General features: G+C 37.9%; 1 protein-coding gene across 1 annotated transcript in view; it reads left to right on the plus strand.

The window, feature by feature from the left end:
* PEPD (peptidase D) overlaps positions 1-27,677 on the plus strand; it is a 141,191-nt gene that overhangs the window by 14,439 nt on the left and 99,075 nt on the right. Inside the window, exons 4-9 of the mRNA XM_075766017.1 lie at positions 7,938-8,001; positions 10,118-10,165; positions 11,784-11,845; positions 18,591-18,635; positions 25,698-25,773; positions 27,158-27,204. Coding sequence (XP_075622132.1) covers positions 7,938-8,001; positions 10,118-10,165; positions 11,784-11,845; positions 18,591-18,635; positions 25,698-25,773; positions 27,158-27,204 — 342 coding nt within the window. The remainder of the gene's footprint in view (positions 1-7,937; positions 8,002-10,117; positions 10,166-11,783; positions 11,846-18,590; positions 18,636-25,697; positions 25,774-27,157; positions 27,205-27,677) is intronic.

Consider the following 27,677-nt stretch of genomic DNA (forward strand, 5'->3'; position numbering starts at 1 on the left):
GAGCAAAGAGTTTGAGTTATACATGTATGCAGGTACTTCTGTCTTTCAAAGGATAAAACAGAAACCTAGAAAAACGTAGAAAGGGAGTAACATTAAGGTAGTCAAAACATTGCTGGAGGCTGCCTGTAATACCGGCGAGCCCATTAGTACTGTTTTGTTTTAAATCTAGCTTGATGCCTTTTAATCTTCTTGTTTGAGATAGTAAAATTCCTTTTGGATATATAGGTGATTGCATATTTTTTTTGGACAAAGTCAGGAACATCTGTTGGTATCTTGTAAAGCCTCCTATGTTGTTCTTTCTAGCAGTTCTCGACACCCTCTTGTTTGGTTAATGCTTTGCCATCTGTTAACTTGATGATACTGTAATGAGGAAGGAGTTTATTGGTGAATCTCTGACAGTGTTAAAACATTGCTTTTGTATCCCTTTTTGTCCTTCAGCTCTACATGCTCTGCTGATGTATTTCTATTCATCTGCTTTAATTTTTGCCAAAGTTGTTATTCTTTGTATGCAGTCTCATTGAAACTTTTACTCTGCTTTAAGCTTATTCTAGCAAGGCCTGAGAAACAAGTTGACAGCTGTGTAGAACTTCAATTGCTGAAGACTACACTTGTCCAATTTACTTTTCATGCATGTGTTTCCCCTATGTAAGTGAGGGAAAATGTGATGTAACTCGCGCAATGACTTGCTGTCAGTAAATGTGTGTGTGCCGCAGTGCCGCGTACAGGCACTATGTGCAGGCTAATGGAGGCATTTACTTTGCTTAGTAGAGACTATTTGCTCCAGACAAAGTGAATTTGCCATGGAGTAGTGTTTTATATCTGTTACTCTGAATATGAAAATTAGGGTGGAATGGCGGAAGCAATACTGTTGTATCCCTGTAAAGCAGAAAGCTTTATGGTGAAGTTTGCTAGTGTAAGCTTTTCTGTCTCAGTGCATCAAGAATCTTCCTATTCTGATTTTGTGATATGAGCTTGGACAAATTTTCACGCATTTTAGGCAATAATACTTGTAGGACCTTTTAAGAGAGCACTGTACCCTGAACATTACTGTGTAGAAACCCTTCTGCTTTAGACTTTTTCATGAGTAGTCCTTTGATATTTGCCTATTTTGTTATTGTTCCAACTCCGTTAATTCTTACTTTTAATTACTGCTTGTAAGAGCATCACTTTCTGTTAACTGCCAGGACTTGTGGGTCTGAAAGACAGTTAGGAGTGGATGAGACTTGTGGATCTGTATTTTAATTGCAGGAGACAGTCTTTAGTATGGCAGGTCTTGCTTTGTGTCACTATTTGCTGTCTTCCTCCCTGACATACTAAGAGATCCTTAAAATGATTGTTGACTTTCATTTAGAGATTCTTACTGATCCTTTTCAAAAATACATTAAATGAATGCCAAAGTTTTTTTTTTTTTGCTAAAGCCAGATTCAGTTGCAGGTGATTCTCATTATTTGGCCCTAATATTTGCTCAATGCTAGCCTGTGTGGTCAGACAGCCTGGAATACTGCTTTGTTGTCTGTGCCATGCAGTATTAACTCAGTATTTCCTTTTGCAGGAGAACGGTTACTTCACATTGGAGTTTATGTTATGATACACCTATTGCTTTCTTTTATATGCAACAGTGCAGTAAGGCATGCTTCTTTCAGAATAGCTTCAAAACACAAGGTCAGACGTGAAGACTTAAGAAATTCTGTAAAACCATTCAAATCTTAATATTAAAGGTTTGTTATAAATTGTGTAGGTGTAAAGCAACAGGAATGACTGGGGTAACGTGTAAGTGAACATAAAGCCTATAATACTTACAGGCGTGTTGATGGTTCTCATGTGTCTACCTATTCTGACAAGCTGATCACAAGAGAACTTAGGTAACGGGGAGCTCTGAACGATCCCAGGTGGATGACAGGACAGTCTTAAGGCAAAGAATTAATACAACACAAGAGAGCAAAGCTGGCAGTTAAATTCAAACAGCTTCTGCTAGTAGATGGAAATGGTGCAACTGCCATTTCTGTATTGTTACTGAGCTAAATGTTAAATAAAGTATTTTCATTCTGTATTTGAGACAAAAAATATGTGAAGCATCGCAAAGTGATGGCAATGAACTAGTTTCTATTCCAGTAGTAAACCTAGAGAAAGTTAAGTAGCTGCTGAAGGTCATGTTTTTATCCAAATATTTTAAAAGAACTGACTGAGGGCTTCTCCAGGCTGCTGTAAGAATTTGAATAGGGAAGAGAGAGAGAATGCTGTTAGCAAAATCTAACAGCAGGACATACAACAATATCAGATGTCTGAAAATCAAAGCATCTAGAAATCAGACTAAAAATATAATGTGCTTATTCTGATCTCTCCTGGCTTTTATAATCTGAATCACTTGCAGATATGTTAGGAAACGTAAGGTATGTAACAGTAGCGCTGAAATTAAGACAGTCCTATGGAGGGACTTTGCAATTCAGTGGATTTTTTCTTAGACTGAACGTCTGTTAGCGGAGTGGTGCAGAACTGGCTGATGCAGTGAACGGTGTGTGTGGCTTCTTGGTGTTAACAGGGTGCAGAAAGCTAAAGCTTTTTGATTAAGCTGTGTTGTGGGAAGGGAGGAATCCTGTGCAACTTTTAGAGGATGCAGTCAGCTTTCCACACTTCAGGAAGCCTGGGACCTCCTGCTGTTGACTTGCTCTGCTAAAGGTGCTCAGGTCATTTCTGAGGTGTATACAGACATATCTATTTGTGTGTGTCTAATCATTTAGTAACAAAATGTAGAACATATAGAAAATGTTTTGAAATTAATCCCAACTGGCATTTCTCAAATTTTTGTAATGAGCATACCATTAAGAGTATTTTTGTCTGACAGGAATAGTTTTACATTCTTGGCTATGCAGTAAGGTAAGTAATCTTGAATTAGGAATTCCAACTGAAATGCTGAAGAAAAGCTAAATTGGACTACTTCAGGAAAAGCTGAATTTAATTTTAGATCTGATTCACTGTAAAAACAAAAAATCTATCGTAGAAGCATTAAAAAATGCAAATACAAAGCAACCAGTAGGAGAAGGTTGTTACATGTATTGAAGATTGTCTGGAAGAATGTTTAGATGCAAATGAAAACATATACATATGAATGTATATCAGCAATTAGGTTGCAAATATATTAGCAGTTGGCTTAGATGCATTTCTTTCAGGAATAGCTATCAGCTGTTACAAATTCTGTTCACAGTTTTTCTTTGGCATTTGTGATTTAGATCCATCTCATTTGTACCTCTTTTCTGAATGCAGTTCTGAAAACTAGAACACTCTTTTATCGTGTTGGTATTATGAGGCTCTTGCTCCGGAGTCCTTTAGAATACCAAGAAATGTTGCTTAATGGAATTCTTACGGTAATGTCAAATTTGTACAAATCTCTTAACATTTGCTCTTACAAATTCTTGTGCAATGTAATGAACAACAGCTTTAAAATGGTTTTAGACAATGAGACCAAGTTTCTATTGGGTTTAAAGTGGAAACACAACACAGTTAATAAAATACTGTAAAAAAAAATTGATGTTTGAATTTTGTCCAGCTACATAAAAGCTTCAAAATATATTTTTTGGTGTATTAATACATAGGCTGACAGAGCTGTTCATCCTACTGAATGGACAAACAGAGGAGTCAGTATTACATTCCTGTTTGAAGGATTGCATCAAAGTGGAGCCAGTTGTAATACTGTGGTCTGTCAAAGTTGGTGGCAAAATCTGCACTGGTGTGATTAGGTTGTGATTTGTGAAGCATCTTGGTTTTTAAACATGCCATCACATACCACTGTGAATTTAGCTAAACCAAATGGAAAAGTTTATTCTAAACTTGGGAGTTTTCAGTAAGCTGATCGACTGACTGGGATTCTGGTTGCTAGATTTTAATACTATGCTCCTTTACTCTTTTCCTGGTGGTTTTTGTGTTTGATAGATATATAAGAGAAATTAGGTATAGCTAACATGGGGTGTTACTTTACTGTCTGACTTAATGTTTCACACTGTATTTTTATAATGAAAGTATTGCTGCTGCACTTCCTCCTCTTTTTCCCATTGCTACCTCAGTAGAATTTTGTTTATAATAAAGTTGTCTCTTGTTATGGTTGACAGGTGAACCTTCAATATTTGGTGCTTTAATAAAACTTTAGCTGTTAAAATGAGACGGTGTATCTGAAGTCGAATCTTCTAAAAATGTAGCTTCACACATTTAGGCCATCTTCAGCATTTCCCAATTGCTATGAAAATCTTAAGAGTAAGAAACCAAGTAGGTGAACTAGATAGGGCAGAAGAACATGGAAGAGGGAAGAGTATGTGGGAAGCATCAGCAGGATGGAAACAGCTTTGATGTTTAACCCAGAATAACTCAGGCTTTTTCACTGGACTGGAAATTGTGAAGAATTGTAACTGGTGAACTAGAGACGGTCTCTTGTTGAAGGGATCCTTTAGTGACAAAAAATGAGGACTGTATTCTTGTAAATAAATACAAGTGCTGGACTCTTACGTTTTCTTTCTAATGGTCATAAACTATGAGATGCCAGATTTTTGCCTAGCCACTTGGGCATGCATTCTTGGGTACAATGCAGTTCCAGGAGTTTCAAGTTACTTATTTCCGTTATAAGAGAAAATGGTGACTCCTACTATTCTGGAAGCTAACTATTGACATTTCTAATGAACACTAGTATTTGCTTGGCTGGAGTTATAAAACTATAGGGAAAGGATACTGAGCCTTTTTAGGGCTGAAGTGCATTTTTCTCTGCAGGTTTTTGCTAATTTATATTGCCAGTGAATCTAAAAAATTTTTGCACATTCTCCCCCCCCCCCCCCCCCCCCAAAAAAAAACCTGAATAAATTAAGCCACTGCTTCTGTTCACATCTGTTTACAAAAGTTTGGGGGTTTTTGACAGGTAAGGAAGGAAAGACATAATTCAATAATATCTGGGATCATATCTTCCGCTTGGGTAATCCTTCTAATTAATTTATGACTTGCTGTGGGGTTTTTTTGCATGTAGTTTCTGCAGTGATTAATCAGAATTTTGAAACTGGCAGCCCATAGCAGCATTACAAAAGACAAAGCCAGACCTAAAAATTGTAACCAATTAACTTATTCTACCTGCCTGAGAACCATTTGCAGAGAGAAGTACTCCTCATCTCTGTGAAGTATCAGATGTACTTGAAATCATCATAACAGAACGTAACTTCTGATTTTCACAATGCCAGTGAGCATTCTGTGGAAGGTGCTGTTCCCTGTGACAGTGATGGTCAGTGCTAGACTTAGCCTGTTTTGCATTTAAATTGAATAAAAATGAATACTGAAGCCCTGTATTTTCTAAGGTACTCTGCACTGGTACTTTTTTACAGTAACTACAATGTTGGTGCGTAATAATCTTTCACAGATCCCTGCTAAACTGGGAAAAAAAAATTGCAGAGACTGGAGAGAGCATGGAAAAGTCTCAGTGAGGATCATCTTTGCTCCTCGTTGTCCCTGAGCTTTTGTTTTGCCTTCTGTACTGCTTTTCTATATGTGACAGCACAGAATTTTTCCACTCTAATGTAGACTTCCATGTGCACTTTTTCCTTCCACCTGTGTGGTTCTGCAATAGGGTAGATCTTTGCAGAAATCTTCCCTGGGAGAGGTGGCTTCATCGCTGACGCATCATGGCTCCCGTGGGATGGGTAGGGGATGGTAGTTTGTGGGAAGTATATGTGAATTTATTTTACCATCTAGTCAGAGATGCTAAATGGCTAAAGAAAAGAAGTGAGGCAGAGTCTTGAGTGCTTCAGAGAAAGCTGAGAAGTCTGGCGCTCTACTTCGTACTAAAAGTCTTGCTGTCTTCTGAGCAAGGTAGCAAGAACAAGACCAGCAAGGAGGTACACACCTGGGAAACGTGGCAGCTTGTCATTAGGTGTGATGGAGTCAAAAGTATCTGGAAGGTGACCTAGTTCAATAACTGAGAGAGGACAGAGGATTGTGGGAAGCTGCTGTTTTCTTTCTCTCCAAGCAGACAAAAAAATCCTTAGCCTTGAAAGGATGATGAGCTACTTTTGTTCCTCAAAAGAGTGGTAGCGTGCATAAGAAGAGATTACAGCTGGAATGGAATCAATAATGGATTAATATTAACTGTAACCAAAGAATTAAATTAGCAGCAGTGTGCTGTAGACCACGCAATTATAGGAGGAAACTAACGAAAAAAAAAAAAAAAAGTTGAAAAACAGCTTGTGAAAAGAGAAGTTTTCGTATTGGCATGTTGGAAAATGAGACCTTCTCTTACTTAAACTGTATTAAGTGAATTAAATCCAGCACTTTTGTGTGCATACTTTTAAGAAATATTTACAAGTAACAGTCCTTCAATTCAAACAATGCACCTAATTGTAAATGGTGCTTTGGAGGTATTGCTCTACAGAGCAGATATTACCATAAATTAGGGTTGACCATAAATTAGCTGGTTTTACAGTTGGGATTCTTCTGATACCAGATGAATTGGTTCAAACTGTAAAAGAGAACAAAAATGGGAAGTGCTAAATCTGTTTGTGATGTTTCTGGAGTATTAAAGTACTTGAATGTGTAAGGAATGAAGGAGGGGAAAAGAAGATGCCTGTAGGAGAAACAGAGCATGCAAAACTTAGAGGTGAGGGAACTATAAAATACAGAGTATAGAAAAATAAGAGGATATTGTGATTTTTTTTTTCTTTAATTATATTTCAAATTAGCCAGGGAGAGAAGATAAATGATAATTGCTTTGAAATCTCCAACAGTGATGGGAAGAGTCCACAAAAGGAGCATTGCAAAAGGAAACATAGAATGAGAAATTTTTATGTTACTTTTGAGTAGTACTTTCACAGATAATTTTTTTTTAAAAATCTGTGATGTACTGCTTGAGAACACCATAGATGTTTTTGTGTTGTTGTATATGTCTCAGCCTTGTATTGTATGGAGCATAAAGGAATGTAAAATGAAAAAATGAGTGCACAAGATTGAAAAAATGATGTAAATCAGAGCTCTAGCCACCTGGTACTGCAGGCAGCTATGGCCCATGCCTTTGCTATGGAGCACCTCCTAAAGGTGCTGAGCTCTTTGTCCCACCACTTCTGCCATTCCTCACTGCAAGGGTTAAAAATGTTCTTCAGCCTCCAGCCTAATTTATTCTTTCCCCACTTGGACTTGTGCTCTTGTAGTCTAACGTTTACACAGCTGAAGGTTCAGTCCTGCACACACCTCTTGTTTCTCAGGAAGGAAAATGCGCAGGATCCTCCAAACTCCAGCTGTTCCAACCATGTTTTTTTCTCATGCTTTCTTTACTCTGTGGAAGGACATAAGATGGGTGGGTTTTCTCTTTTTTCTTTCCTTTTTTTTCTTTTGAGATTACATTTTCAGAATTATACTGATATTTTCAACTGGGGGGAGCGGATGAAGATTGTAACCCTCTTGGGTTAGAGGAGTGGATCTCTGGTGTCCTGAAGAACAGAAGCAGCAGAACCTGTGTCTTAACAGCTCTGTCTGCTTTGTGTTCACATCAGAGGGGTTACCAGGGTAGAAAATGAATGTTTTGTTCATTCTTTGAATATAACACAGGGCAAACTGGTCTATTTCCACATCCTTCCACCGTCTGGTGAATTGGAAAGTTGTATACAAATGGCATGGCAAAAATTTTTAACAAAACTGTCTTGTGTAGAGTGAATGGGGAAAAAAACCTCTTTAATTCAGGAGGAGACCATGAAATCTAAGTATCAATCATGGACTGGATTAAAGCAGACTGATTTTTGTAGCTGTAGCAAGTTTGTGTAATCTCCTATTTTGAGAAATGGAGTGAAGGATAAGATTATTAAAATATTCCTCATATCTGATTCTGTTGTTGTGATAGTAAAGGATATTAATTCTTTGTCTGTGTCCTTATTAAATATAATAGTAAAGCTAAATCCAAATGTTTCTTTTGTTGTTTTCCAAAGGATTCATCCCCCTGAATTCTTCAGAAAAAAATATGCTGTGGATGAAGTCCACTATGTGAACGAGGTGAGTTCTCTATGTCTCTGAGTATTTTTCTATGAATACAAAAATCAATATTGGCAATGATTTTGCTTAATTTGTCCTCTGCTTACTGGATGTCTCCTGACTTGGTGGGACCTTGCCCCCCAGTTACTGGAAGGTGTCCTTTGTTCTTATAAAGCACTTGTAAATATTTTATTTATTCATTTTTAAAAGGCTGCCATTTTGAGCTGAACACTAATGTCTTAATCCAAAGACAGTCTCATAAACGTGTTCTGTGCATCATGAGACCTGTCAGTCTGTGTCTTTATCCAACAGAAACATGTTACTAAATACATTTTTTGCAATGCCTTGGAGATTTGAGGAGATTGCTGTCAGGGAGGTTGCATGTTCAAGCTCCGGCTTAGGAGCCTACAGAGAGCTGTGAGGAAAGGCTGCCTGCCTTACTCTTAGTTTATGTTGAATCATTCAAATATTTGAATAAGCAAATATATTCATATTTTTAATGCAAGTGTGACTTGCTTAGTTAGGTTTCTCATTTCATTTCTGAGCAGATGTTTGTATACTTATGCACCTGGCCAGTTATCTTTTCTTTGGTAGGAAGGCTCAGCAGGGTTTGGGTAGTATTTTTGCCAAGCTCTGTGGGTGATTTTTCATGGCGAGCAGCTTGAAAAGGAAGACTCTGATACTTCTGTCCCTGCAGAGCACTAACTGATTCGCTAGATGGAAAATTTTGCTCTCATCAGCTGTGAGGATGTTTCATTTCATTTTCATAATGAGTCCAGCTATGAAGTGAAGTTTGATCCTGTATTTCAGTACCTGGGGGTGGAGGAAGCTGTGGAGAGGTTGCTTTTTGACGTGTGTGAGTTGGAGTCGTGTAGAATGCAGGCGCTCCAGTGCTCATCTGTCAGACAGTGAAAATTGCAAGTGGAAAATACATGTTTTATTTTTAAAAATCATATTTATTTTGGGTCACCTTAGTTGTTTTGGGTCCTTTTCCATCAACAAATGCCTTTATTGCAGTTCTATTTTCTGCTTCCTTTCTGCTTAAAAAACTCATTGATGGGAAAGAGTTCTGTACGTGGACCAGTAAATTGTCCCAACATAAAGGCTGTTTCCTACCTGGACGACATGGATTGAAGGTAGAAGCTGTTGAAGCTTGCAGTGATACCGTTCAGCTTTCAAATATTCTGTCTATACCTTTCTCCTGGTTTGCTAAGGAGTTGTTTTTCACCATCAGGACACTAGGGGCCTTATTTACAGGATAGTTTTATGTCAACAAATGAGCGAGCTGTGTAAGTGTGTAATCCTGATATTTTGTGGGGAGGAAAAAAAGGTAATGTGGAATTGATATTTTTATACCTCACTGCCATATGACTTTTTTTGTTAATATTAACATGCTATTAAGCTGGTTTAAATTTGGTAGAACCATGCTCCATGGAATTATGTGACCTGTTCATTGCCCCAAGGAATGTGTAAATCAGTGCCCGCCTTTCTGCAGCTGCTTTGAAAGCGCAGTTCTCTACAAGCCCAATGATTTTGTTCTCAGTTTGTAAGTGTTTGCAGGGTACTGAAGGAGCCTAATATAAGTATTAGTCAGTAAAAGATGACCCAGTGAGAATAACAGTAAAGACTCATTACGATGTATTTAGCACATTGTAATGTAATAATATTAATGCATGTGTGTTTTATAAGCAGTAGGGTGTTGTGGATACAGAGTACCCTGTTATTCCTTATTTCTGTGTGACATTACAGCTTTTTGGCTCATATATCCATTGTCTTCCAAATGAGGACAACAGACTTAAGATTAAGTTATAGTTAAAACAGACTTAAGATTAAGTTATAGTTAAAACAGACTTAAGATTAAGTTATAGTTAAAACAGACTTAATATTAAGTTATAGTTAATACTTGTGTCTTTAAAGGACACCACCAACTTAAGCACTGCATTTTTGTCTAAATATTTTGTGATCTACTGACTCTTGTTGCAGTGACAGGTAATACTACAATATCTGAAAGAGATCAGAGGAGCATTTTTTTTCTTTGCAGCTCATTTGTGTATAGCAAATGTTGATGAAATTGGTATCAATGTGATTATAAGGAAGAAAAAAAGAAAAATTATAGTAATCTAAAACTTCATTTTAGATATCCAGTGTCTTGGCTTCGAAGAATCCTGCTGTGCTCCTTACTTTGGTGAGTCATATTATTCTGTAGAATTACTACCCATTTTCTTGAATAAGGAGAGCAGGTTATTCAGTATTTCTTTGCACTGTCATTCCCTATCTTTTTCTCCCCATCTTTGCCAAATTTGAAGCTACCTGTGTATAGTAATCTAGTCTTCTGGCACCTCCATGATCTCAAAATTTGTAACCTCTGGCCTTCCAATCTATGTTCTTTTTGCCAAAACCTTTATCTGCTTTGTAGTAAAATATGACAAGCCTATCTAACGTCAACCATGCTGCCCTCCAGCCTATGTACGGTGACTCCAAACTCCATTTTTCTCTTTTACTGCTCTGGTCATGTCATGAGCATGTTTGGGCTTTTCTATGGAAATCCTGCAAAGATTCAGGGAATGCTGTTCCTGCATTGAGTGGGTTGGTAAGAGCAACTTCTGGGAGGAAGGAATGGTATTGCACACCTGCAAAGTATTTTGAATGGTGCTTGCTTATTTCTCTGGAAGACGGATGAATGAACGGATGTAGAGCTTGCAGGTTTCTTCTCCATCACCTCTTTCCTTGACAGATGTTTTGTAAACCTCTTACTATTAGAGTATCTGATTTCTTGTCTCCAATAAGAAATGATTTGCTGACTCTGAGCTTTCTCTTACAGCAAATGCAGTGGCAGCTCCTGAATTTCTTGTTTTCCTATGTTAGTTGCCAGACAGAAGTCTTACAAAAAATGCCTCCTTAAGCAGTCACATGGCATGAGATCTGATTTCTTAAGAACAGAGGCCCTAAATAGTTTTCAGTCTTTCTTCCACTTACATTTGTATACACACACAGACACACATATAAAAGATGAGCCTATAGCTTTCTTCATGTTCTTTGAGAAATGAGTGAGAAAGGGACTATTTTACCATCTTGTGCTTCTTACCATTCATTTCTGCACATCAAGCTGTTGATTAGTTGTCATTCTGTGAGCATCCTGTTGTAATCAGGAATTTTCACCTAATTCCTGGCTGAGACGATGGAGCTGTGATGCTTTCCCATTCCTCCCACTGCTGTGGAGAAGTACACAGAGAAGGGAAGAGCACTTGGTCCTTTCCTCCTGTCGTCTCTTTCCAGATACAGAACTCTAATGCTGCTCCACAGGGTTTCCCAGGCATATGGCAGAAGTGTCCATCTGCTGTGTAGCAGCCAAAATACTCTTGCTTATGCTACTTGCTTGAATGAAAACCTGTAGGGGAGTGGCATGCAAATTTAAATAGTAAGCATTGCCAAGGCAGTGTGTAATAATTTATTTTTAAATGAAATTACTTCAGAAGAAACCTTGCTCATTTGTTACTCCCTTGCCCTTTTTTATATAGGTCTCCTAGCTCTCAAGACATAAGGGAATTAAAAATCAAAGTCTGCCATTTTCCTAAGCAGCACATCCTAACCTGAGTTCTACGCTGGTCTGTTATGAAACAAATAATTTCTAATACTGGTCTGCATTTCAACAAACAGTCTAGGTTTTTTATTTATAGTGATTCAGGTAAACTTATGTATAAGTTTTCCTAAAGACTTACTGCAATCAGGTTCTCCCCATGATTTAAATTTTAAATACTGTGTTTGGCTCAGAATCATGGTGCTTTTAATCTTTTCCCTCCCAGCGCGGTGTTAATACTGATAGCGGAAATGTCTCCAAAGAAGCTTCGTTTGAGGGAATCAGCCAGTAAGTGACAAAGCTTTTTAATACATTAATTGTTGCGTGGTTATGTTTAATTAATTTTATATTTCACATTCAATGATGTTTTTTCCTAATGACAGGATGTTGAATGTCAGATCAAATGTATTAGTATATCTTTGGAAAGAAAATGTTTGACATGTTTCTAATGACTTGAAATACAGTGGTGGGTTTTTTTGGAAATCTGTCTTGCATCTAAGGTCATCCAATGTTTCTCTTTCTCTGAGTTTCCTTTAAGTATCTAAAACCAAACAGACCCATCCCCTTATCTCCATTTCCACTTTTGGGATTGGAATATTTGGTTTTCAGATTTCAGAAAAAGAAATCTTTGAGTACCTTCTTTCTGTTCATCACTTCCTTGTACAGTATTAAGGTACATATGAGGGATTCTGGTATGTGCAGTCTTCTGAAAAGATGTTACATTACAGGTGTAAAATAAAAGATGACCTTTCTGCCTAGATGTGATCTTTTATTGTCCCTTGGTGTTGTCTTTTTATGAAGTTTGGCTGCTAGCGGGGTGAAAATGTCCTCCTGCATTCAGTATTTTGAAAAGTTAGTAAATAAAAGTACATCACAGTCTGCTCTGGGATGTGAGGATGATGGCCTCAATTTTGAATGAAATACAACCATCTATTCTGTTATAATATCCTAAAATGAAATCCATTTTCCATTTTAGCTCAAGTGTATGGCAAAAAAGAAACAAAGCCTGTTAAAAAGCCTGTTAAAATAAACACTCATGCTGAGATGTTGAATAGATGGCCTTTTTTAATGACCCTTGACTCCCAGTCACCCCACTGTATTTTTCTCCATCCACCTCTGTCAACAGCATGTTAATTATGCAATGATGATCATAATGCACAGAATTTGCTGCAAGTCTGGGCACTTATTTGTTTAGTCCAAGAGCATGCTTTCTGCTGGGTTCATCTTTTCTCTGCGTCATGTGAACTGAAATACGGAATCTGATTCCATAATTACTTTGTTCTCCCCTCTACAACCTAAATGGAAACCTAATGATTCTGTCAGGGATATTGGGGACCGAGGTGGCAGACATTTAGACATCTTTTGCTGCCCAGTGAGTTAAATGTAAACTATTCCAGAATACAAGCAAGCTGTTTTTAATGCATATTTGGTCTCCTCTCTGCTGTCACAGCAGTATGATGTTCTGTTGCTTTGACCAAGTAGATACTCAGTTCATACGCTCTCCAGGTACAGGTGGACTCCAAAATCTGTGTGGAGCAATACCTCCAGTTTTATCTGAGACATCTCCACATGAGATATAAACAGTTATTAACTCCAGCAGTAATTTGTCATGGGAATGATGTACAAAGGTCTATTTGAAGTACCAAAAAGCCCTTTTCCCCCCCCTGAATTTCACTAAACACTAGAGTTTAATTAGTAACACGTTCTATTACTAGTCAACATTAAGGTAGGAAGCCACTCCATTTAGCACTTGATGTGAGATTTTAATAGCATGTCTCCTGCAACACTTAAAGGAATTAATGGTATTTTATTGCTGGCTTCCCAGTTTGCTGTACACGTGGTGTGAGTGTGCTCTAGGAGGAGTACTTCCCCATTCTTTGGGGGTGATTTCCGACTGTTTCGCAGATACTTGTCTTTTGAGACTTGGGATAAGCTCATCCCTCTCCACCTCTAGGCACCAAGTTGTTCATTTTGCTGCCTCTCACAGATCTGATTGGTGTCTTCCCCTCCTGTGCTCGTTGTGCAGAAGAGCAGGCATTGATGTTGTTGTTGGATGTGTTGAAGATCCACTCCCCTCTTCTGACAGATAGCATGCCCTCAAACCACTCGTCACTCCAGCCTTGATCTCTGTGACTCCTGCTTTCTTCTCCAGGGCTGTCCCATCTCTCAGGAGGGTGTGCTTGGTCTGCGTACCAGTGGCAGGCATGCGGAGAGCCATCGCTGCTAATTGAGGGTGCAGAGGAGGGGGAATCTGCTCTTCTCAGATTTTTGTAACTGCATATGAACCAGCCCATTTTATATTTATTTTTGACACCAACCCAAACCAATTTCAGCATTTCTGCTTTCCTGCTTCTCCACCTCTTCTATATTAAATGTTTCCTTTGTAGAATTGCATATATTTTGGATGTATTGATTTCTTCCAAGAGGACTAAAGCCATGGAGTTCATACTGAGCAATGTGTTCCTTCAGCCCACCCTCCCGTGACTGCGCCTTGTTCGCTGTCTCGTCTGCCCTCCGCTCAGCGGGCTTTGCCCTAGCTATGATGCTGTATTTCATTCCTGGGTTCTTGTTTGTTTCCATTTTCAGGCTATCTGGCCAAGATGTATTTGCTTGCCAGGGCCCTTTTGTGTTCCTCCTGTTCCCATTTGTCTTTTTTACCTAGACTGACTGTGCCCCAATGTGTGGTGTTTTGTTGTTTTTGTTTTTTTTTTTCTTTTCTGATGGATAATAATAGAAATACTGTATCATTTCCTGAAAAAGCTGAATCTCACACTCTTTGCAGGTTGTTCATCTGCTCCTGTCAGAAGCTGCCTTTTTCTTGCCCTAATGATGTTGCTTCCCTGCCTTACTTTTTTGAACCTTTTAAACTTCTTCTGGAACATAATTACCTAAACTATTTGATTAATTTTTCCACTGTAATAAATAGTCTTTTGAGACCAAATGACTACTGTGGTCATGGGTTATTTCTATGCTCACCCTGAAGATCACCCCTAAGTTATTTTTGTCCTGTAAGCAATGATCAAACTTGATTTTATGTTGATAATAGAGCCCATAATAGTGAATTATGTCATGGTTTCCATTAGTTTATGTATAGCTGCCTCATATAGCAAAGTATATTGTACTAAAAAAAGGGAATATGTTGCTGCAATCTGTAAAAATGGAGAATGGCGGTACTTGGGAAGTCACCCTGCTCAGCAGTGAGTAGTACCATGGTTCAGCAGAGGGAGCAGCCTGGGGCAGGGATGTCGGAGACCTGGAGCGTTTACTAATGTTGTTCCTGGTAACTCCCCTCGGGTCAGCTGTATTTACAGCTGTTACGAATCCTACAGAAATGACTTGCTCTCAGTTGCCTCAGATGGCTTAAGTATCAAAGGCAGGCTTCTGAAGTAGTTCTAATGCATTGTTTTCTAGAAACATGTATTTCTGTTTGCTAATAAAGGCTAGTTCCTTTTTTTCCCCCTAATTCATGGGTGCATTTTTCAGACTGGAAAATGTGCAGGAATTTTTTATATCTAATCATGTGGTGGTTATGTAGCACTTCTAAAAATGCTTTGAGATGATATGGCTCACCATATAGAAAATGGATTTTGAACCTGTATGGATAAAGAGTAATGTGCCACATACTTTAAAACAATGTTGAATACATCTTTACTTGCTGTGTTGGGGGCTTTTTTCATCCTCAGAATCGACTGATGTAAATGATACAAGAAATTGTATGTAATGTTTAAAGTTTTTCAGTGAATTCCTTTGCCTCAGAACCACACTTGTTGGGTATCACTTGTTGGCCATCTAAGTGGCCTCTTCCCTATTGCGTAGTGAAGTCAGTCATTAGGGGAAAGACTCTCCATGTTGAAGAAGAGTAGAAAATTCTAACATCATTTATGAATACGTTTTAGATTCTTATCACCATACACATACAAAGTGTATTTGTTAAGCTTACAAAAAAGGATCTCATTATACGGCGTTATTATACAAGAGGTGTAGATTTCTAGGTTTTTATTTTAAACTAATGAAATTGTCTCACATGTTAAAGGACAACTGAGTATGAAATCAATTTGGACATGCCTTTCAGTGTAGTATTTCTTAGTTCTGTGTTGATTAAATGGGAGCATTAACACCTTACAGATTGCAACTGTAGCAAAATGTCAATTTGTTTTCTTCCTCAAGAACACCTATCTCATCATCTAAGTATTATCAATTTGCAAATTGCAGGAAAATGTAGAATTTGATTGCTCTACATGATCCTCTTAATGTTAGGGTAGTGCATGGGTTTTAAGAGTAAGTTGTTTACTGTCTAGCAGGATAAAAACTTTGCTGAATGGACAAGGTCGGGTTATTGTATGTAGGACTTTGTGCACAAATTATGTGAATTAAACACTATTTGTGTTCTCCTGTTGGTGATGACAAGCTCTTCCCCTTGAGGTTGTTATTTAACCAGTTCTAGGATGTGGTTTGTTTAGCTGCCTTGTTGGTTTGAGTCATTAGCTTTAGAAGGCTAGCAGTTGTAACCAGGTGGCTTGTGGCCACTCGCACAGGACCCACAGCTGCCACGAGCTAAGCGGAGTTGAGACAGTTGAATCCTTAATCGTCAGTTTCATACAATACATCAGATTCTCTTCCGAATGTGAACTGATGCTATGTCCTGGAGATCTAAGATCTTGTTTTATACTTGACATTATATCGGAAAGTCTGTCTTCCAGGTAAGAGATAGAGCTGCCATTCTACTGATGACCTCCTGCCTCTTCTCCACGCCCCCAGCACCCCCTTGTTGTAATCCTACTGCCTTCCTGTGTGCTTAATTAGCTTCCGCAGTTGACAGCAAATAGAATTTTATGGAGCTGCCACATAGTAGGTGGTCCCAGCCAGTAAGTAAAACTTGCGTTTCTGGCAGCACAAAGGCAGTTCAAGCAGAGCCTTTAGGGCCAGGATAACTAAAAAATAGGGACTGTGACAGAGATGGTACAGCTCTTGGCTGAAAGCTCTTTCCTAAAAGAGCGTTATTTGAACTATTATAAGCCTATGCTGCTGTACAATTTTATTTATTTATTTATTTATTTTAAATCATAGCTAGATGCTTAGATGAGAGACAATCTTCTGTTGTGAGGTTCATAGTTTTACTGTTTGGCTTGTTTGAATTGCTTTTGGTTTCATCCATTTGTGCTTGTGTTTGAAGTGCATGTGTCAAGTTCTTGAGAGACGAGATGTGAATTTTCCAAGTTTGTCAGCTGCTTTCTGTACCTGCAGTTCCCTGCCCTTTATTTTCTTTTTTTACTTCGTAATAACCATGGTTTATACTTGTCTTATTTGCATAGAGCTGGTGTTGGAGTTTTTTTGCAGTGCTGTAGTGTCTCCTTACACTTGCCTTCATTGATCTGTTTTGTGTCTCACATACTGATGGCAATTATTGAAAGTCCTCATGTCTGTTGTTGCAGCTGCAGCTTAATTCTTCTGTGTCTCAGTTTTCTGTGGTGGTGTCAGTTGTTATGCTTTCCAGCCAAATTGGGAGCTCAGGCTTTTGTTTTTTAATAGAATTTTTATAGATTGAGTTTACTATATCATTTGTATATTTTCTTCTGTATAAATTTGTGTTTAACTGGCTATTCCATTCCAGAATTATGTCTGCATTGGCCTACAGAGGTAATAGTTGTTGGGATTAAATTGAAAAAGCGCCCTTTTTCTCTGGTTTTACAAGACTTTCTTCTATAAGCTTTATTCTATAATGGTGCATTGTTCTGTGGTTTGTGACTTTTTGTATTGTGTTGCTTTTCCAGTGGTTTCTAATTACTACCCATAATAGTGAATACCATACAGCTTGTCCTTGTTGAATGTTGTGATAGGTTCTTGTTTTCTGTCTTGGAGTAGGAACACAAAGCTATTAACCTTCACCTTGTTAGGATTTTATAAGTTTGTGAGCATATGTTCTTGAAAAACAGAAGCATAGTTTTTTCTTCTGCTATCTGAGGATGCAGTGAAACCCTCGTACAATCAGAAGTGACTTCCAAATAATTTTTTTAATTGGATTTGTGCTTTAGTTGGTCCCTTCTGAGGTATAAAGAATGGTTAATAACCTGGAATAGATTTCATTTTTCCTTCAAAAATGTGGGAAAATGGATTGTTGCCTTACAACATTCTTTTGAAGATCTGTTGGGAGCCTTGGAGCATTTTAATTCCCTTAAATTCCCTAACTGAAAAGCCAACAGTCCTGAGTCAGACAAAAATATCTTTGATGCAGAACACTCCTTAGGCATTTAAATTGTAAGCAAAAAAAACCCCTTGAACAATGCTTGAAAATCCATTTGTGTTCCACTTAATTACTCAGCTTCTTACTCTATTGGCCACTGTAATGTTATTGTTTAGAGAGCCTCAAAATAGTTCCAAGAATACATGAATTGCTAATGTGGAAAATAAACAGAAAAATAGTTACATGTTTGAGGCCAAGGTGAGATGGAAGCTTTTGCTTTGCCTCTTCTCTAGATCAGAAAAGACAAGGAGAGGTTGTTTCCTTTTCACAGTCCTCTAAGCAAACTTGTTTATCACATGCCGCGTTCTGTGCACACAAAAATCGAAAGGCATAAAACAAAGGATGAAATTAGCAAGGCACACCGTTTAATTTCATTGAAGGGTGTTTGAGGAGCAAAGTTAAAGTCACAGAACAATTTGGAAGGGACCTCTGGAGGTCAATGTTGTCCAACCCACACTCATAGCAGTGAATTAGTAACATTTTATCTTTGTCAAAATAAGTTTAATAAACATGTCTTGAACACACCATTACTCTGGTTTCTGCACATTCTTAAAATTATGTCTCTGGCTTAGTCTCATGTGTTTCAAAATTAAATACTTACACAGTGAAGATAAGCATGTGCATTCTTCTCACTGGGATCTATACTGAATTCCAATACAATATTTGCTTTCACAATTTTTCACATCCTCAGAGAAGACACAGTTAAAAAAAAAGAAGTAAATATGTAGTCTCTGGTGTTGTATGTCTGGCTGGTTTTTAAATTTTTTTTTATTTTTTTTTATTTTTTTTTAGATTTAATGTGAACAACAAAATCCTTCATCCTGAAATTGCAGAATGGTGAGTAGCATAAAATCTTTTTCTTTGAGTACTGTTGAATGTGCTTATATTCTGTACCATTGCTTGAGAGAGTCCCTCAGCAGAAGCCCTCCTACTTTACTGCATGTGTTTTAATTTTAAGCTGATTTCACGTTATGGGCTGGAAATAATGTACAAAAGTAAAAACAGCGTTAGGTAGCAGCATTGAAAAGTGAAGAATTTGTGTAACATTTCTTAAGCATTGTGTCTGGATACACATTTTTATAGAATGTGTTTGGAGTTAAGTCACATTCATGTAAATGTGAATTTGAATGAATAGGAAAAGAACTGAGGATAATTCATATTCTAGCAACGAAAATCAAAGGTAGATGAAAATTGTGTCTGAACAGGTAATATTTAATAAGGTGTTATTACTTCTCTAGGATTTATTTTAACAGCATTAATTTTGTTGAATTATTATTCATGTAACTGTACTTTGTAATTCTAGGTGAATTCTGCTGTATCCTATCTAGAATAGACAAAATTAGAGAGTGTGACTGAGTGTATTAGTAGCTTGCAAAGCTACTGCGTTTTACCAGTTTTCCTCTTTTGGTCAGCATTGCTGACTTTGTCCTCAGGATTGCTCCATAACTAGGGCTCTCTAGTTTTCCATTTAGGAAATTAACTGAAAAAACAACATAGTGGATTTTTGTTAATGAATTAGGTTTTTATCTAAGCTTTTTGAGTGTATTTATTAATCTAGAAGTGGGGAAGCAAATCCTTAATTAAGACAGATAAGCTCAAAATCTTAAAATACAAACACAAAAGTGTGCACTCTGACTACCACTTTCATAGCTTATTGCATTATATGCTACTACTTTTTTTTTTTTAAGGTTTATTATTAGCACATATGCTGAGAACAATCTTCTACTGTCTTCATCTACATCTAATTGCCACCTTGCAAACTGTGGAGATGTTTTTTGAACATCAATGCGATTTCAGAACGTGTAGAATTTTTAATAGGTCACATTTTTGTTGTTACAGCTATTTTTCATTGCTTGGTGTGACATAAAAAAGTTGTAAAAGGAAAATGGGAAGTGGGGAAACTTTGCTTAGACATTGTTCCATCACTGAGCCATGGATGGTCCTGGAGATGTGTAGTAGTGGGACTCATTGCTTGCAAATCCTGCTGATGAGTGTAAGGGGCAATGTGAGTGCTTTGTAACACAGAAAACTCGGGGTACCAGTTTTTAAATCTTCCCTATTCTGTCCTTCTGGAATTTTGACCCTTAATTTTCCAAGATAAATTATCTTCTAGAATTGATTTCTGAATTTAAGAGTTGGTGCAGCCTTTGAAGTGCAAAGCCCTGAGTAATGTAGACAGAACACAAGCTTGGAAATTGATGTCTAGGAACGTGCTTTTCAGATGCATAGATTAAACACAATTAGGTAAAAGAGGAGCTTAGCAAAACCTGGGGTTTTTTTGGAAATGTCATTAGTGTTTAATTAGTCAAGCTCCTGTCATTACAGGTGCTGATAAGAAAGATCTAGAAAAGTTCACACATGCTCTGAGACCTCTGATGCCACGCTACGTTGCTTACAAAAATAATAGAAAGGGTAAATCAAATTAGAGATTCTTCATAAAATCTTATTTTCCTGCAGAGGTGGCTGCTCCTGAGTTCTGGTTGGTTGGTTTGGTGTAGAGCATGGGGTTTTTTTGTTTTTTAAGACATTGGGAACTTTCAGCCCCTGACACTGCATTCTCGTGTCCCCAGCAGCCAGAGGAGGATTCTCTAAGTGACCTGACAAACCGTTTAAAGAGCAGAGGAGGGAGCTACACCTTTAACCTGACAGTGTTGGGTTTGTGCTCCTCTTGTTTGCCCGCCTTTTTGTATTCTTGTTAGCAGAGAAAAACAAGGGGCAAGGAAGGGGACCTGAAGAGGGGCCTGGTCTAACTTCCAATCTTTGAGCAGCACTACAGGGAGAGAGGTGACAATTTTAGGGGTGGAAGGCTTTGGATTAGTGCTACCAGCTTGTTCCCAAGTTAGCTTTCATTCTGGTCCCATCCACCTTACCAAGGTGTCACCTGATAAGCTTTTCTCCTCTGTGGTTTGGGATAACGGGGAGTTAAATCTTCTTCAGGAAGCTCAGGGATGGACAAACATGAAGTCTGTGCCCTGAGGTTGTACTGAGAGAGATGGAGCATTGAAGCAGCAGAAAGGCAGCACTTGGTGCTGTTCGTTTTGGTGTAGAGATAACCTCTTCTGTGAATTATGAGTGCCAGCCCAGAATTCTGATTTTTGTCCTCCCTGTGATCTCACAAGGGAGAGATGCTTGGTATGCACCTTCCCTCCACCTGGCTTTCAAGGAAGAGGAATTCTAAGTGAAGCCAAAGTTCAGATTTGCATTCAAAAGTGTTTTAAAAGGTTTTATTGAGTTTGGTGCCTTTCATTTTAAGTCAAAAGTATATTAAAGACCGTTGTTACGATTTAATTGTCTAGTGAAATCAGTACATGAATGACAGGCTATGTGTCTTCCTAAAGTAAAAATTTCCTTGGAATGTCAAGTTATCGTCCAAGAAACTTTCTTTGGAAAGCAATAGTATTTTTAGAATTAAGAATACTTTTCTTTGAGGAAGATGAATTTTTGGGGGGTTATATTCTAGGGTAGGAAATTGCTTCATTTGAATCATATCCTTGCATGGATGCATATGATTTCAAATTCAGCAAGTTCTGAACTACTCTGTTTTACATGATACTTGTCAGAAAAACTCTGATCTATACCTTGCTGTCAAAACTGCCAGCAAGAGGTGAAATGGCTGAGCTTTCTGAATCAGCCGGGGAGAACTGTGAGCTACAGAAGGCAACTCTAGTATTATACAGTCTTCTAATAAAATGCAGAGGAAATGGTTCAATACTGACAAGGGGAAAAGTGTTTGTGATTAAGGATCTGTTGCTTCTCTGGCTTACTCATCCTTTTTCAAGATCTCAACATTTTCTGACTTGCTGTGAAACTTAAGGATAAAACATAAATTAATTTGACCTTAGACTGGATTTCAGCAGTCTGCAGAGGGTGTTTTCAGGGGTTTTTTTGGGTGACTGTGGTAACACAGACATATTTAAACATTTTCATTTTAAATTTCAAAGCACCCATTTCAAATTTGATAATGAATGTATACGCCAAGTATTGATTTCACTATTTTGAAAAGAAAATGTTATCTAACAGAAGACCAACTCCAAACTTGTTGAAATTATCTCCCTAGTAATCAGAAGCAAATTTTTCTAGACTTGCACTGAGCAAAATGGCCTTTTATTACTTTAGTATACCAATGTCTGTCTACCATAATTGTGGTGGTGCTAGAAGATAAACATTTAGCAATGTACGGCTCATTTTGTGCCTGTATATTTTCCTGTAACCTCAATGAAAATGGAATTTGATAGTTATGTGTGGAAGATTTCAGATATTGTGTATGTTGCATTTCTTTGATGGAAAGCTATAATTGTTTCTTCGGGGAAAGTGATCTGTATGTTAACGTCTTAAAGCTGGGCATACACTTTTTGTGTTTCCAGAGGATTTTTTTTTATGTTGTAAACCTCTTAACATCTTTTTGAACTGTTTCAAGATGAACTCCCGTGTTTGGTGTTCACGCAACTGTCTTTCAGAATTATATTGTAATGCTTCTCCTTTGCATATGTGCATTACTATGTTTACTGGCTTTAATGCTAATTCAGTTAGTAAGTTTTTGTGCGAATGCTTGCAGAAGACCCTAAATATATCAACTATGGTAGAGAAATTCCTATAAATAAAATGTGGAAAGGTGACAGCAGAGGTGAAAAAGGGTGAAGACAAGGTAGGACTGCGGAGTTTGTCTATGTGGGCAGCATCTATACTTACTAGGTGGTATGTAAATGTAACGTTTCCAGAAGAACAAGGAGGAGTGGATGTAGCCAGACATTTTCCATGCATGTCAGAGAAAGCAGCCATTAAGGTTGCACACATGTACTAAAAACAACAAAACAAGACAGTTGATAAACACTGAGCTGATAATTGGGAATACTTCTGGTGGTCTGATCAGGAATGGTGAATGCACAGAAAAGCAAACATTTGTCTGTCTTTGAGGAAAGCACTGGTTTAGGAGAACGTAGTCGGGTTACGTGAGTTTCAGCCTCATAACTGCCTTGAATTCTGTATGCTCTTAACCACTTGATTCATGGAAAATAGATTGTGCATTAAATTTGGTATCCAGCCATTTAAAATCCCCAAACTTAATTTCAGGACTGAAATGATACTTGTTTGTATTAAAGCTTCTCTCTTCTGTTGGATGACTGACATGCATAAAAAGACCACCTGCTCATATGGCAAGTGCAAGTAAAAGCACAAACTGTATGTACAAGAGGAGAGTGAGGAATAAGAAATGTTTTTACACTGGTAAAATGGGGGAGGAAGTTAAAAGTTATACATTTCCTGACAGTAGGAGACTTGTGCTTCTATTTTAATTTGATTGCATTGAGTGGCTTGCTTATTAATCTGAGAACTGCGTTACATGCTGAATCTGTACGTTTTTGCAATTGCATTAGCTGGAGCCTGGAAATTATTTGTTCCCATTAATATGTTAATGAATGTATGCAGAATGTGTAACTGGTCCAAGAGCTGTTTTTAATAGAGTGTTGAAGTTCACATTCCTGAACGAAGGTGGGACTTTCTTCCAAGCCTTATCTTGGAAGTGGACGGGAAAACATAATGAGAACTGTGGACCACTCATCACCCACAAGATTGCCATACAGTGCTAACCACAGTGCTTGACTAGCAACACTTCAACCCTGGCTTGGGAGAGTGTTGCTTTTTATGCCATCAGAGCAGTAAGCAGTTGGGGGAAATACATGCCCTTGGGAACTGCATCAGCAGTACCACTGCAGACAACCTAGGAGCCCAGTGACTTTTTCTTTTCGGTATCTAGTGGAGGATGAAGTTGATCGTGTTGCCTGCACAATTGTACATCTTCCCTCTCTTCCCTGCTAATGGTTGGGTAGTGGGTTTTAATGGTCTCAGAAGGACTAAACATTTTCTGTAAAATGTTTCAGTGCTTGACCTTGTGGTAAATGAAGGTAATGCATTGCATAAAAAATCTGTCTGAGGCTGAGCATGGATTCATATATGCAAAAAGATACCTCAGAAATTATGATCTAAAATAAATACCTTGACCCTGAAAGCCTATGGCCTAGTCAAGTAAAATAGGTTCTAATAATGTTTGCACTTGACGTTGAGCAGTTACTAACTTGTATTACTAGCAGATCCCAATAAAGAGATTAGACAACTGAATTATGAAACAACCTGTATCTTGGGCACTTGCAGATCAGGGGTATGTACTGTATATTGAAAGTAATATAAAGGCACATCAAACAAGTATTAAATTATCCTGCTAGCACATGCAGTCTTCTGAAGAACAGGATTAAAAAAAAACATCTGTAAGCCTTTGCTACCTCATTCTAACATGAATATATTTGAGCTACTACTGTTCTTTATGTCTTGGCTGAAAGGCAGAAGCAGAAGCTTGTTTCCTCACCCATGGTGAGCAGATTATACCATCCCAGTGTAATTTTTTCAACTCAGTGTGCATTTTGAAACCTTGCACTTCTCATTCTCAATGTGCATAATGATTATTTTGTGTCATATTCCAGTTGACTGAGAATGTCAATCCGTTCCCTTCTACTGTGTTTCTGTTTGTAAGAGCATTTTGATTGATATCAGCATTTTTTCAAAGGTACCTTTAATCTCGCCAGAAAAGTTGTGTTCGAAGGGGAGTGGCTATGCCACATAGTGATGCAATCACTGTCTGTGGGAAATGCTCTTACCACACATCAGAGCCACTGATGGCTGAGAAACCTGTTTCTGGAGTCATTAAAACAAACTACAGGAGCAGAAACACAGTAAATTGTTTTCTACAGCAGTGTGAGTAGGAACATGCTATAATAAAAAAGGGGTGTCTTTGTGGCAGTTTCAAAATATAACAGTTTTGGTGCTTTGTAACTGCTGCAAGCTCTGGAGTGGAGCCAGAAAATACAATTTAAATATTTTCATGCAATTCAATAGATGTAGTTTTGTTCTTTGTAAACAGTAAGTATGTACTTCACGACTGCCTTTTAGATGAGCATGAGAAATACTAGGAAATCAGTGTGTGTAGCAGTGGAAAGAGTAGGTGATTTTCAATAGAAGGTAGGAAACTGTCTCTGCTTCTCTGTTCATGGCACACTAAATAGCTGCTTTTATTTGAAGTACATGATAGAAAGCAGCGTAAGTAGGTAAGAGTTTAATGGTAAATCTTTGAGATGAGTTCAGAACAGAATATCAAGGCTCATAAATAGACACAAATTCAGTATCTCATAAGGCATGAAGAACAGGATGGGAGGGTGTTGATTTTGATTTGGTTTGTTTGCTTTTTTCCCTCCAGAGATACGTGAAAGAGAATGGTCATTGTAGCTGTAATTACTGCTGCTGTGGTTTCTGACTTTCATGTTTTGGGTTTTTGTAATACCAAACAGCAATAGCATTTCTTCTGCGTCATGTCCCTGTTGTCATCGTGTCCATCCCCGTGTGTCATCCTGCCTGCCCCCTGCCTTTTGAGCTATTGCAAATAGGTGGGGGTTGGGATTGTGCTGAAAAGAAATTCTGGATCTCTGGGAATTGCATGATGTAAACTAGTTTCAAATTGTGTTTAAAAAGTAAATCAAGTATGCTTGTAGAAATGTTCCGTTTGAAGTAGTATTTGAGCCATGACAAATGCAGAAATACGTTGCTTTTGTTCCTAATGTATTGTAGAATGAGTTGAAAAAATGTTGGTTGGACCACTTGTTTATTAGTATTAAAATAATGCAGGCTGATGTTTGAAATGCTTGTGACTTTCCTTTGTGAGATTGTTTTGCTAATGGTGAATCAATGCCAACAAAACTTTGCTGTCATGAATACTGTAATAGCTCTTCGCTCTTGAGGTGTACTTGATCTAATTTTACCATAGGTGATGCATATTATTTTCAGGGGTTTTTTATTTCGTATTCTTAAGCTGTGAAGTTGCAACCTAACCTGATATCTGTTCTACTTTTCTTTAAGTCGTGTGATTAAGACAGACATGGAGTTGGAAGTTCTGCGCTACACCAATAAAATCTCCAGTGAAGCTCATAAAGAGGTAATGGTTCCTTTACTGTTAATAATTTTTGCTCTTAGTGTAGCAGTGGTACTCAGAAAATGTTCCCAGCAACCCTGAATTGCGTAGTAATAAAATAATGGAAAGGCTGGGTAGGAATAAGAGGATAATATCCCTTCTATTACAGCCCAGTAATATACCTTGCATTGTCCTTGAACTCACTGGTGCATTTGTGATGTGTGAGAAATGAAGTGTGGTTTTGGATAAGAGCTGGAGCCTCAGCAGAAAGTGACCTGCTTGCAGTTCTGTATGCACAAATACCTGTGTAGTGATGGAGAAAGAAGAGATCAAGAAGAATATTTTTCTGGCCTATGTCAGCATGTGCAGCTCTGAAATGTTTAACTAGCAGGTTACTCTGTCCAGAGCCTTACAAACTGAAGGAATGTTTCCATGCACAGTGGAGGATAGTGCAAGGATTCCTGAAGTTGCTCCTGAGAGTTGAGTACGTCCCCCAGCACAGTGCTTCATGATGCTGTTCTGCTGACATAGCAGTGTGGCAAACACAGATCCAGGCTGTCAGCAAGGCTGCTCAGATTGGACCTAGCACTGTACCAGTGAAGTCATATTGCTCTACTGGTATTGATGACACAATTAACTTGGGTTTCAATCCTGCACTCCCTATAGTGATGCAGAGGTGCCATGAGTTCTGAGCAATGACCAGAGGGAGCTTAGGTAAAAGTAGCTGATGAGGTTACTGACACGACTGTTGTCTTTGCTCTTGCTCCTCAGATTTCTGAACTGTGAAGTGTAAAAATATTTTAAAGTGAATATTGTAAAATTGCAAAGTCTAGGGATAGTCATTTGCATTCATTCTCCTCGGTCCTTCATCATCCTTGAATAATCTTATCACATACAGAAACAGGCAAAGGAATAAAACTGGTGCAAATCTCAGCAAATCTGAGAACAAAAATCAGACTTATGCATTGCAAAACAGTGTTAACACTAGTAGTTTTCTGTTGATTTGGATTGCAAAGTATAAATGAGAATGTCCCATGTAGTATATTCTAGTTCACAGTTTTGTTTTGCTGGTGTTTCATAAAAATAAAGCAAAAGGACTTGCTGCCAAGTTCACCAGAGCTTTCAGAATTAAGCATTGGTATTTTGATGAGCTGCACTTCATTAGGATATAGCAGTTTGGCAATTAAACTTGCTTTATTGCTGGAGACTGCAGGCATTTATAAAGATTAAAATGAGTTTGATTTCTAATGTAGTTTTAAAATGCATCTACTAATGTAAATTGAAATTAAGTACAGATGACGTTTTTGTAATATGACTGAGTATCTCCAGAGAAACCTGTAAGTCGTAAATTTATAAATACAAGGTTCCCTCCTGCTATGAATGTCCCATGTTAATGTGTATCTTACAGGTAATGAAGGCAGTAAAAGCAGGAATGAAAGAATACGAGATGGAGAGGTAAGAATTCTTTCAATAATTGTAATAAAAAGGAGAAAGTCTCTGTGTAATAGGGGTAGAAACAATAGCTGAGGCAAAGCAGTAGTATTGATTCAGTTGAGACTGAGAGCTCATTGCTGCTTGAAAACTGTTGTAAGCATTACTTTATTATTTTGAGGTGGTACTTCATCAGTTTCAAAGGTGTATTTGGTGATGGTTGATTATTTTTTGGTGATGGTTTAGTGTAGCATAATTCTCTTCCTGGAGTTTTAGTAATTTACAGAAGCTTTGCAAACTAGCTGTTGTTATTGTTTGAAGCCATCCAATAAAGTGGTGTTTATGGATAAACATTGCCCTTTATGCTTGTTATGCTTAGAAGACTGCATGTATGAGTGTTTAAGAACATTATAAAAGGCTGTGCTCAATTACATTTTGCCTGCAATTACAAGTTGGCATTACCTGTACTTAGCCTGTACAAGGAGCTCATCTCACAA

The sequence above is a fragment of the Balearica regulorum genome, chromosome 13 (genome assembly GCF_011004875.1).
Source record: "Balearica regulorum gibbericeps isolate bBalReg1 chromosome 13, bBalReg1.pri, whole genome shotgun sequence".
Classification (NCBI taxonomy): domain Eukaryota; kingdom Metazoa; phylum Chordata; class Aves; order Gruiformes; family Gruidae; genus Balearica; species Balearica regulorum.